At 62.6% G+C, this 10,910-nt stretch overlaps 2 protein-coding genes across 3 annotated transcripts; one reads left to right on the top strand and one right to left on the bottom strand.

The window, feature by feature from the left end:
- Positions 1-1,126: 1,126 nt before the first annotated feature.
- Positions 1,127-3,846, bottom strand: LSM1 (LSM1 homolog, mRNA degradation associated). Its single transcript, XM_074852277.1, has 4 exons — positions 3,723-3,846; positions 3,286-3,354; positions 2,287-2,402; positions 1,127-1,647 (listed from the first exon to the last, which is right to left on the bottom strand). The coding sequence occupies exons 1-4, from the start codon at positions 3,766-3,768 to the stop codon at positions 1,477-1,479; spliced, it is 402 nt and encodes a 133-aa protein (XP_074708378.1). The 5' UTR covers positions 3,769-3,846; the 3' UTR covers positions 1,127-1,476.
- A 130-nt stretch (positions 3,847-3,976) lies between these two features.
- On the top strand, positions 3,977-9,170 carry BAG4 (BAG cochaperone 4). 2 transcript variants are annotated; one of them, XM_074852213.1, is made up of 6 exons: positions 3,977-4,070; positions 5,828-6,088; positions 6,439-6,681; positions 6,903-7,039; positions 7,201-7,374; positions 7,686-7,914. In XM_074852213.1, exons 1-6 carry the CDS (start codon positions 3,996-3,998, stop codon positions 7,768-7,770), a joined length of 975 nt encoding a protein of 324 aa, XP_074708314.1. In that variant the 5' UTR covers positions 3,977-3,995; the 3' UTR covers positions 7,771-7,914. The 2 variants fall into 2 exon arrangements, with proteins under 2 accessions (XP_074708314.1, XP_074708313.1); XM_074852212.1 differs by lacking the exons at positions 6,903-7,039; positions 7,201-7,374 and having other exon boundaries at positions 7,686-9,170.
- Positions 9,171-10,910: the final 1,740 nt, after the last annotated feature.

The following is a 10,910-nucleotide window of genomic DNA, read 5'->3' as shown; positions in this document are numbered from 1 at the left end:
GTGGAGCCCCGTTCCCCCCGCAGCGCGGGGCTGAGCCTGGGGACGGGACCCACCCCCCCCGCACCCCAAAACACCCCCTTTCCCCCCCTCCCCGAGCAGGAGGGGCAGCAGAACGAAACCAAAGAAGCCGTTTCCTCCCGGCGGAGGTTTTCCAGCTGCAGGGCCCTCACCCCGGTCTCCAGAAAGCCCTTTTTTTTTTTTTTTTTTGTTAAAGCAAGAAATTACATTTCCTTGTTTACGCCTTTTCTACCACTAAACTTGCACTATCCCACGCCAGCCTACACGAGTAAACACAACGGGGAAGACGCATTTCCTCCCCAAAAGCGAGAAGCCCCCACCCCAGGGCGCAGGGAAATGCATTTTTGGGGTGCCCAGGCAGTGGGGGGGGGGGGCAGCCCCGGCCATCAGCTGGGCAGGAGAGCCGCAGCCAGACCCGTTCGTACACGGCGTGTGCTGGCGAGCGGAGCGGGGCTCGTCCTGATGAAACGAGCCACTTCGGAAGAGAAAACCCACTCGTGGGGCCCCCCCTCTGCTCCCCCCCCCAGCACAGGCACTTCCCCGAGAGAGTGTTTCACTTCGCGGGGAAATGAACCAAAAGGGGTTTCGCAGGGAGAGCCCACGCCGCTCCCACGGCCTGGCAGCTGCCCAAAACCAACCCAAAACCAACCCCCGTGGCACAGGACAGCTCCCGCCCGACCCTGTCACCCAACGCCCCAACAGCACCAACTGTCGGACCCTCCAACCTGCCAGAGTCGCACCAGCTCCCCCAAAGCACCGAGACGAGGAGACACTGCCAGTGGCCCAGGGGCTGCCAGTGGCCCAGGTGTGGCTGCACCAGCCCAGCTGCGGCAGCTCTTTATCAGCCAGTAATTAGTGGGCTCAGCTGCAGGGGAACAGCCACAGCCGGGCTGGGGGGAGCTGGCAGCCCTTGTCGGGGTGCGGGGGGTACCCAGGGGCACCCCAGTCCTGCTCCCCGTAGGGATCTTGCCCTCGGAGCGAGCCCCCCCCGGCAGGACCAAGGGTCCCGTTTCCCCCCTGCGCAGCGCCCGGCGGGGACAGGAGCTGGCACGAGGGTGATCGTCCTAAGAGAGGGGAAAGCGTCAGGTCCCAAACACGGGCAAAACCATTGTGACTGAGATCAAGGATTTATTTACACGTCAAGGAAAAACTCTCACCCAGAGTCCCGTGAGGAGGAAAAAGCAAACAAACCTGAAGGACCAAGCGATTTGCCTCCTGAACACAAACGCTCGCGCTCGGCCACCCCCGAGGGCAGCCGAATGCCTTCTCTCCTCCTTCTCCGCAAGGAGAAGCTAAAGGCATGATTTTCTTTTTTTTCCTCTTTTTTTACAGTTATCTGCGCCACAGAAAACACAATCTGAAAATAAAAAACCTCCTTTGCAAAGAGCCGTGCCCAGGCGCGGGCGGATGGCGGAGCAGCCCTCGCCGTGCGGGGGGGCAGGGTCCGAGGGGCGGCGCTCAGTACTCGTCCAGGGTGTCCGCCCGCGGGACGGAGAGGCCCCGCTCCTTCAGCGCCTGCACCTTCAGCTTCTCTGACTCCTGCTTGGCCTGCTGCTCCACCCGCTGCTCCTCCAGGATCTCCTCGATGGAGACCTGCTGCAGCGGCGTGTCACTCTCCTTCTCCAGGTCCTGCAAGAGAAGCAGCGCGCTGAGCTGCCGAGGCGTGGCAGGGTCCGAGTCCTGCGCTCGCGGGCGCCCGGGTCCCCCCACGGTCACACTCCCAGATTTGCACGCGCAGGACAGTCTCCTCCAAGCGAGCCCATGCCCACGCAGCTTCCGCGAGTCCCAGCAAAAGGCGGAGGAGACGCAAACTGGAGGTGCTGGAGGCACTGGGACCCCCCGGGATGGGCGTCCCCGGGAGGGGGCTCCCCGAGCTCAGCCCAAAGCGAACGGTCCCCGGCTCCTCCCCAGCCCATCCTGGTGTCCCCTGGTGCTGAGGCAGCAGGGAGGTGACAGCCCACGGGCAGGCACTAATGTCACCCTCCAGCAATGCCACACGCAGGCTGGGGCTCCCCCACGCCTCCCCCCACGATGCTCTTCACCCCTCGTGTCAGCTGCGGGACGGCGCCTCCGCCCCCACCCTCGGCTCACGGGGGCACCTCTGTGATGGCTCAGCCCAAACCAGCCCCAGGAGGGGGCTCAAACTTCACCCCCCGCAGCGGGGCAGGGACCGTATTTGACAGCAGACGGACAGACAGACACCCCACGCCTCGGCAGCGCTGCTTGGAGTCACCGCAAACACCGGGGCAGGGCCAGCTCCTCACGTACTATTTCCCCCAGCAGAACGACGTTCTCGCCTCTCACAACGAAGATGCCTCGAGGGATGTCCCCGTACTTCTTGCCCACATGGATGCGCTCCACAGTCTGGTGCAACACCAAGTTCGCTGCAGCGATCGGGAGAGAGGAGAGAACCCAATTCCGCTGTTTTCCAGCTGTGAAATGTCTCGTCCCGGCCCAGACCCAGAGCAGTGGCGGCACCGGCGCTGGCCCAGCCCTCGGCAGATCCCCTGGGCCGGGTCACCGAGGGCACCGACCGCGTCCCCGGCTGAGATGCGGCGGGTGCAGCGACGGGCACAGCAGCTCCCGGCCGTGGGGCAGCCCCCACCCTCCAGCTCCCGCTGCCTGCGCGGGCAGGGCGGGCAGGACTGCGAGCTCCGACCAGCGGGGCCCGAGCCCCCCTCAGCGCAGACAGCGGCCTCGCTGGTGCCACAGGGTCTGGGCAGGGACCAGGCACGGACGTCACCCGGCACATCCTGGGCTCTTTCTGCCCCAGAAGGGGTGTCCGAGCACCAGCGCTGGGCGCGGCCAGGAGCGGGGGGAGCAGCCGGTCCTGGGAGAAGCCTCCGTGAAGCTCCAAGGCCGGGGGGGACACGCAGGCGGGTGTTTCACGCACAACACAAACGCGCTCTAGAACCGCGAGCTGCAATGCCATCGCTCTGCGCGCAGCTGAACGGATTTCTTGTCAAACTCACGTTTTTAGCCAAGGAAACGCGTCCTCCTGCTCGGGCCTGGACGGTACTGCCGGGGCGCTAAGCGGGGACCACGAAACGGGGGACCCTCCCCAAAGCCAGGCTCTGTTAAGCCAGCGGTTGGGACGGGTGCAGCTCTGGTAAGCGCAGCTCTGACGGGCAACGGGAGCATCGCCCAGCTCACACCGACGGGCACCGTGGGGCTCCTCTCCTCCTCCTCCCCCCCGCCAACCCCTGCACACCGGAGCGTGTCCAAAGCCCGGCCTAAGCCCCCGGCAGCCCCCCGGGGCGGACGTACCGAACTGGTCGATGCTGCGCAGGTACCCGATGAGCGTCCGGCCGTCCCGCAGCAGGACCAGGTGCTTCTCTGCGGGACAGGGAGAGCGGGGGGGTGGGGTGTCAGCCACGACCACGCGTGGGCATTAACGCCCCCGACCCCCCCAATATACAGCGTGGGGAAACCACCGACGTGCGTTAACTGCTCCCCCCCCGCAGCGACGCCTTCTGCTGCAGCCCCACGCGGGACCGGTGCCCACGGGGGGGGGCAGCTCCCCGGTGGAAGGAAGTGCGGGAGGGTCCCACCACCCTACAGCGGGGAGCAGCACCCGCGCGGAAAGAGCGGAGGGGGAGCGACCGTCCCACGGGGGAACAGCACCCGCGGGGGGCAGCGGGCACCGGCCGCCCCACGGGGGACGGTGGGAGGGTCCCCGGTGCCCGGCCCCGCGGCGCACTCACTGTCGATGTCCTGGATGAGGCTGGCGGTGCCGGGCATGTAGTTCATGGTGGTGCCGCCGCGCCGCCCCCAGCGGAAGCGCCGCCATGCGCCGGTGCCGCCGCCGCCCCGGAACCGCCCCGCCGCCGCCGGGCGGGGCCCACCGCGGCGCTGCCCTTTTAAGCCTCGGCGGCCGTGCGCGCGGGGCGGCCGCTGATTGGTCCGCGCCGGTTGGGGCCCGGCCGGTGATTGGTCAGCGGCGGCCATTGGCGGCGGGACGGGGCGGGGCGGCGGCCATGGAGCCCCGCGATCGCGCCGCCGAGCCGGGCCCGCCGTGGCCCCCCGGGTCCCCCCGCCCGCCGGCGGCGCAGGTAATGGCGGGGGCGGCGGGAGGGGGACGGCGGCCGCCCCGAGCCCGGTCCCGGGCGCTGAGCCGAGCGCAGCGGGGATGGAGCCCGCCCGCTGGTGGAGCGGGAGCCCTTGTCCCGGCCCCCCCCCACCGGTAACGGGCAGCTGAGCTTCCCGCCCGCAGCCACCACCGGGCCGGTTCCGCCACCCGCAGCGGGCGGCCGGGGGGGGATGAGCCCGTACGGGTCAGCCCTGCGCCGCCGGTACCTGCCCCCCCCCCCCGATACACCCGGCCCGCCCCGCCGGCCGGACCCGGAGGCTCAGCCTTGCCCCGCTCCAGGCCGGCTTATTTCTGGCTCTCGGGGTTTTATCTCCGGAGGGATCCGTTTGCCTTAAAAATCCGCCCCCCGGGTCTGGGCAGGTGTTTAAACTGCAGAAAAATACACAAACCGACCCGAAGTTTTACCCCCGTACCCAGTTCAAGGTGACATTTCCAGGGCGGGTGTGTTCAGGGAGAGATCGCCGGGGAAATGCCGCCCCTGGGCCGGCTCGCTGCGGGGACGACTGGGGGGAACTGGGATGACTGGGGGGAACGGGGACGACTGGGGGCAGCTGGGCAGCGCCGGGGCCAACCGGCCCTTCGCCGGCGGACGGACCTGCCGCTGCCCCAGCGGGAGCGGGGGGCCCTGGGGAGGCGACCCCCGCCGCGTCCCCCCCTTCGGGGCACGGCAGAGCCCCGCCAGCGGGGGCGTTTCCACCCCAGCCCCACCGCGAGGGGGCAAAACCATCGCCGGTCCCGCTGTGCCCCCGCCCCGTGACTTGCTCTGCCCGGGTCTATTATTTATCCGTTTATTGCAGCAGCAGCTGTTTTCAGGGGCCGTTGCACAAATACTGTGCGAAGAGAAAGGCTTTGCTCTTTCCAAAGAGGCTGTCTGCTGTCCGGACAGAACTGCGGGTTGTTTTAATCCGACAGGACGTGTAGGTTTGATCCGGCCCTTTCATAAATCCCAGCACACAGGTGATACGATCTCTCCTCCGTGAAACAGCTCGCAGGCAAAAAACTGCTTTGCCCAAAGCTGGAGGGAGTCACCCCAGAGCTCCTGTCCCTCCGTGGTGAGAGGGAAACTCGCGTTCAATATCCATCGATTCCGTGGATGTGTTCAGGTAGATTCTGGCCGGACAGACCTTTCGTCCAAGTTCTCCACCCCGACGGCTCCCACGGCCGCAGCGCGACCGGCGGCGTGGGGATCTGAACACCCACCCCCCGGGTCCCACGACTGGTAGATCTCGTCCGCTTGCGTCGTTTCTGTTTGCAGACTGAAAAAGGAACTTTCCTGGCACGTTTTTCACCCACCGGTCGGTGACTATGTTGACATGGTTGAACCTCCTCAGAGCTGCCTGCTGTGAGGAACTGGGCGCCTATTTCTGGGCGAAGCTTAGCGGAGTGAAGCGTGGTTTTCAGCTTAGTGTGTCCCCTCTGTTCCCACCCTCCCGACAAACCCGTCCCCCTGTAACACCCCGCCACTGCCCGTCTGCCCGCGAGTGCTGCGGGGGCAAAGCGTGAGGCCGACGGGTGTTTATTGACAGCGGCCAACAGAAAGTTGTGTTAGAGCAGGAGAACCTAAAACTGGGGCAAATCAGCCTGGGGACAAAGGAACCCCATAGTTAAACGCTGCGGGAAGGGCCAGTCCTCTCGCCCGGCAGCTGCTGGGCCGGACCGGAGCCGCTCTGCCCCTCTCCATGGCCCATCACCTTTCCTCTGCTCTTCCCTCCTCCCCAGGCAATGGATTCTCCCTATGCCAACGGAGCCTACAGCCCCCCGTACCCCCCGGCTCCCGGCGCTGCCCCGCACTATGCCGGCCTGCCACAGGCACGGGGGTACTACTGCTCGGGGCCCCCGCGGCCCCCCTACCCCACGGAGTCCACGGGCATGTACCAGCCCCCGTCACCGGCTCCCCCCTGGAGCTACGCCGCGCCGGACTGCCCCGCCGAAGGGTCCTCTCTCAGGAGGCAGCAGGTTCCTGGCTACTCCCCACCGCAGGTAAGAGGCCGAGCACCGGCCACGGCAATTTCCAGCCCCAGTGTTGGTGCAGCTGCTGCGTTTGCAGTTCCTGGGGTACAAGGAGTTGTTTTATGGGGCCCCCAGTGCCTCCTCCAATGGATCCGTGGGTCCTGGTGGCCGTTGTGCCGTGAGCAGCTTGCCCTGCCTGAGTCTATTCTTATAAAAACTGGTGGTCGCCCCGTTCTCCAGAGGCTCCAAGCTTGTGGGCTAGGAGAGCAGGAATCGGGCAGCGAGCCTGAGGCTGCGGCTGTTCCCAGCACTGTCTGGAGGGAGCGGGGCTCGGAGCGACTCCAGGGGTAACGCCTGTTCCCCCCCGCCTCTTCTTGCAGACCCCGGGAATGCCCATCCCGCAGTATCCGTACGGAGACGGCAGCCCAGGGGTCACGGCGCAGGGGCCTCCGCCACAGCCCAGAGCCCCGGAGGACACGTGGGCTCCCCACGCCGTCTACGGGGTGCAGCCGCGTTACGCCTGGCCCGCCGCCTCGGCGCACGGGAGCCCCTTCGCCTCCGAATCGCATCCGCCCTGGCCTGGCAGCGGAGCTCCCCCCCACCCTCCCGCGTGGGACTCGAAGGTACGGGCGATGCTGCTACGGCGCGTGGCCGTGCCGGGTCCCGGCCGTGGTCAGGCCTCCTAGATCATATGACTTTCCTCAAAACCTGCCTCTGTCTCCTGGGAATGCCCCTTTCTCCCAGCACAGCCAGTTTAGGTAGAAACAAAGCAGCAGGTATCCAGAGTGCTGCCGGCAAAATCTATTTGCATATAGGAGACCAAAATCCACGGTTGTAATTCCAGAAAGGTACTGGAGATACCAGACATCTCAGGGCAGGTCTTGAAATGGGTCAGACCTCGTCTCGGTTGTCCAACTCCTCTCTCTCAAGCAGCGGCACTGTCAGAAATCCTCCAGCACAGAGCGTGGGACTAAGCTGCAGGTCAGTCTGCAGACTCTGCTGCAGCAGACTCTGGTGTTCCTCTACAGCTGCTTGTTTTGGGCACAGTCATCCTCTGCTGAGGAATGTTTTAAGCAAAAAAAGTAAGGAAACGATGCATTAGGGGGGGTCTGCTCATCTCGGCTTTCTCTGGGTTTGATCAGGAGTCAGATGACTCCCCAGAGGTTTGGTCCCCAGGGCTGGCAAACCCTGACGGGGGGATTTGGGGGTGGGGAGGCCGCTGTTACCTGGGAACAGCTCCGACGTGTGCTACCTGCAGAGAAACGTGGCTTTCTCCAGACCCTGCTGAAATCTAGTTCCATCTCCCCCGTTGGCAGGTAACGTGTGTTCTTGCACTGGTTCTCCCAGACACGCGCCTCTTGCCGGGGATCTGCCCTTTCCTGGCCAGGGACTGGGCTGAGGCTCCGTGTCCCTCTCTGGGACTTCCCGCAGAAACCAGCCCGCTGGGCAGGGTGGGGGGTGCCAGCCCGGGGACCTCACGGTGTGTGACTGTCCCTGGCCTGTCCCCCCGGGCACACAGAGCTCAGCCCTGCCCGCCGGCCTTCCCAGGGCGGGATGGGAGATTAAAACCCTGCCTGTAAGGGAAATGCACTTCAAGATATTTTTTTTTTTCCCCTCGTGACTGCAGGATGCTGCTTACGACAAAGCCGAGCAAAGTGCGAACCAGCACAACTACTACTCCGACGTCGATCACCAGCACCCCGGGACAATGAACGCCCACAAGCCGCCCCCCCCGGCCCACAGCAGGCCGCCCCCCCTGCCCCCCAAGGTGCAGTACAGCGCACAGCCCCAGATGTATGACGCCGCCCCTCGGAAGCCGTCGCCTGGGAACCGGGAGGCTGGTTTTAAACCTGGTGACCAGCCTTCAACAAATTCTGCAGCCATCCAGCCAGAGATTCAGAGAATCCTCCACGTTATGGGGGAGGCTGAAGAGCTGGAGCAAGAGGTGGATGAATTTGTAGGAAAAAAGACAGATAAATCCTACCGGCTTCTGGAGGAGATGTTGACCAAGCTGCTGTTGGAACTGGATTCCATCGAGACCGGTGGCCAGGACAGTGTTCGGCAGGCCAGGAAAGAGTCCGTCCACAGAATTCAGGCCATACTGGAAACACTGGAAAGAAAGGGATTGTGAAAGCACATCAGCCACAACACAGAGCCTGTTGTTGAGGTTCCAAAGAGTTTTAGTTCTTTCAAATCTCAGCTCTTTCTGCTACGCACTCTTGACAATGGAATAGCAATAAGCCCCGAGTTAAAAAAACAAAATGAAACAAAACCACCAAAAATAACCCACCCAGAAACGCAGCCCCGAGAAATAACTTGGCAATGGACAAATGACAAGAGGTCCGACGCAGCAAACTGAATCGTTTGTTTGTTCCAGGCTTCGGAGAAGCAGAAGCACCTGAGGTGCTGACGCTGCAGAGGTCTCCGTGGGGGTCCACATCCTCTTCATCAGCAGGAAGAAAATCCCTGTACAGAGCTCCCCAAACCAGGCCCCATCTGGAGGTGCCTCCTGCAGCCACAGCAGTTCTTCGAACCGCCGGAACACTTGTCAGATGTGGTCACCGTGGCACCGCGACCTGCAGCCACAAGCCAAGGCTCTGGGCTTGTCAGTCACTGCGTGTATTTTCAGCTTCAGCTTCCTCGCCCTAAAACCTCCTGTGTCGTCGTGGGGTCCTCTTTGGTCTTGGTGCACTCAGGCAGCGATGCTGAGGTGCTGTTGGAAGGGCCCACGCTGGCAGCCCGCTGGCGCGGGCGCACGTCACCTCGTGCTGCTCCTCCTCTCGCCAGGAGCCAGCCCGCGGTGTCCCCCCAGACACGGGGACAGGGGCTGGGAACCTCAGTTCTGGGCTGAAACGGAGAGGTACAGGCAGAGGAACAATGTCAGAGCAGAGCAACGCGCAACGGTGGGGTGCTTGGAAACGCATTCCAGGTCACTTGGGTAAAAATCCACTTTTTAATTGTAACGTCCTTCACATACTGCAAGTTTTGTATTCCGCTGCGAGGGCCGGGAGCGGCTCGGGCTGCTGTTAACCTGGTCACCGCGTGTTAAGTGAGTCATTACTCTGTGTGACGAGATAATAAACCCTGACAACTTTTAAATGTTCTTTTGTAATTGAGGCGTCTCAAAGTCTCTTTTCTTTAAAGTTGTGGGCAAGGTTGTGTCACTTAGACCTGCCTGTAGCCAAAGCACCAGCCAGGCCGTCCCAGCGGCCCAGCTTAGGGGTGAGCGCAGGCAGTTACCTCCGAGAATGCTTCTTTTGGGGGGTGCCCCCTCGCCTCCCAAGCGGTGCAGGTGCTCCGGGAGCCTTCCGCCGTGGCTCTAGGGCTGGTGGCCGTGTTTTGGAAGGGGTCTGGAGGGGGTCTCGGCATGCCCAAGGCTGGGAGGGCCCTGCGGGCTGACGGCGGCCGATGTCCCGAGGGCACCCGGCAGGTCCCACGTCACTCCCACACGGGACTGACCTTTGCAGCTCATTGGACGTGTCCGTGGTCACGCGCGGCCGTCAGCCGCCAAAAACGGCCGCGTCCGAGGCGGGCCAGGACAGAGCCGAACGTTCTGGGATGGGTGGATGCTCGGTTGCTATTTTATTTCCTCTTGTCAGGCAGGGAGCAGCCAGGCCAAGCTGTCTGTGCCTTGGATACAGCGTGAAATCTGACTTGTGAGCTTCGGTGGCTACACTGGGAGAAAAAGCAGATCTCAGTAAACAGAGCAGTGCCCTGTCACCGCGCTGCGCCCAGAAAGCGCTGCCCTGCCCCAGTCAATGCCAGCTTTCTTCCGCTGATAAAGGCAGCAGTGTCAGCAGCATCTCTAGGAATTAATCCGTGCTCTGGGTTTGTTTCTTTTTGTGAAAATACCCGTGGTAGGGCTGGTCTGCACCCAACCGGCCTCGCTACCGGTGGCTCTTTAAACTCAGAGCACTGTGGTGTCTCTACCCCTTTCGTTTCCTCTTATCGTGGAGTTGTTAAATGCTGCCGCTAATGTCCTGAAATCTTTCCCAAGAGACTGCTGCGGGTTCATTGAATTAGCTTGGTAGAGTAAGAACTTTATTTAGGTTTTTTGAAAGGGAATACAGGCAACAAACACCATCAAACACTCCGAAGAAATCCTTGGGGTGGGGGCAGAAAGCTTGTGCTACAGACTCAGTTCCATTACTGAGCCCCGTTGTTCTGATCCTTCAGCACTTCCCACAAGGTTTGTCTGGAGAAGGCTGTGAAGGAGATGAAAAAGGGAAGAAGGGATCCAAGTACCCAAAGAGACCTAACTGGCCACTTCCTAGAAAAGTCAAAAACTGACTTAAAAACTGACGGGTACACGGCAGGAAGAAGCCAGCAGCTGGCTTCAGTCAGCCTGGACTCCGTGGGCCCGGCTGAAACTCCATCTTCTGTATTTGTTTCAGTGACAAGAATTGCATCAGGCCCAAAACTACGTTGTTCGTGGCATCCTGTTCGCTCTAATACTCATTTCCCTCGGCTGTCAGTTGCCAGGGAGAAGAGGTAAGTAGGTTCTAGCTGTGCGAGGAGGAGCGCGGAGCAATCCCAACACCTTGCAAACGCAGCAGCTCTGCGAGGGGGGGGACAGGCGCTCAGCTGGGCTCCCCAGTGCGCTGCGGACTGGGACAAAGGTTTCCTGCTGGGGTGGGGCCTTTATGTGGCCGTAATCAAAACTGAAAGTATGCGCGGGGCGTGCAAGCCAGACAAAGTCCGGGGGGGGGGAGGTGGGCTGATTCTTTGGTGTTTTGGTGCTGAACCTATCAAGGTAACACATTTCTTTACAATATTTCCTCTTCTGGAGTTTTAAGTCCCCGCACGTGGGAAGGACGTGGCAGAGGGTTCTATAAACCTCTAGTTCAAAGCA

The sequence above is a fragment of the Strix uralensis genome, chromosome 28 (genome assembly GCF_047716275.1).
Source record: "Strix uralensis isolate ZFMK-TIS-50842 chromosome 28, bStrUra1, whole genome shotgun sequence".
Classification (NCBI taxonomy): Eukaryota; Metazoa; Chordata; class Aves; order Strigiformes; family Strigidae; genus Strix; species Strix uralensis.
This window is presented reverse-complemented; position numbering and strand designations above follow the sequence as displayed.

Excerpts from the sequence above, each read along its gene's own strand:
- LSM1 (XM_074852277.1), bottom strand. The coding sequence starts at position 3,768 with ATGAACTACATGCCCGGCACCGCCAGCCTCATCCAGGACATCGACA. Across the intron at positions 3,355-3,722 it reads CCTCATCCAGGACATCGACA|AGAAGCACCTGGTCCTGCTG; the intron begins GTGAGTGCGCCG and ends CCTGTCCCGCAG. Across the intron at positions 1,648-2,286 it reads TCGTTCTGCTGGGGGAAATA|GACCTGGAGAAGGAGAGTGA; the intron begins GTACGTGAGGAG and ends CTTCTCTTGCAG.
- BAG4 (XM_074852212.1), top strand. The coding sequence starts at position 3,996 with ATGGAGCCCCGCGATCGCGCCGCCGAGCCGGGCCCGCCGTGGCCCCCC. Across the intron at positions 6,089-6,438 it reads CTGGCTACTCCCCACCGCAG|ACCCCGGGAATGCCCATCCC; the intron begins GTAAGAGGCCGA and ends CTCTTCTTGCAG. Across the intron at positions 6,682-7,685 it reads CTCCCGCGTGGGACTCGAAG|GATGCTGCTTACGACAAAGC; the intron begins GTACGGGCGATG and ends TCGTGACTGCAG.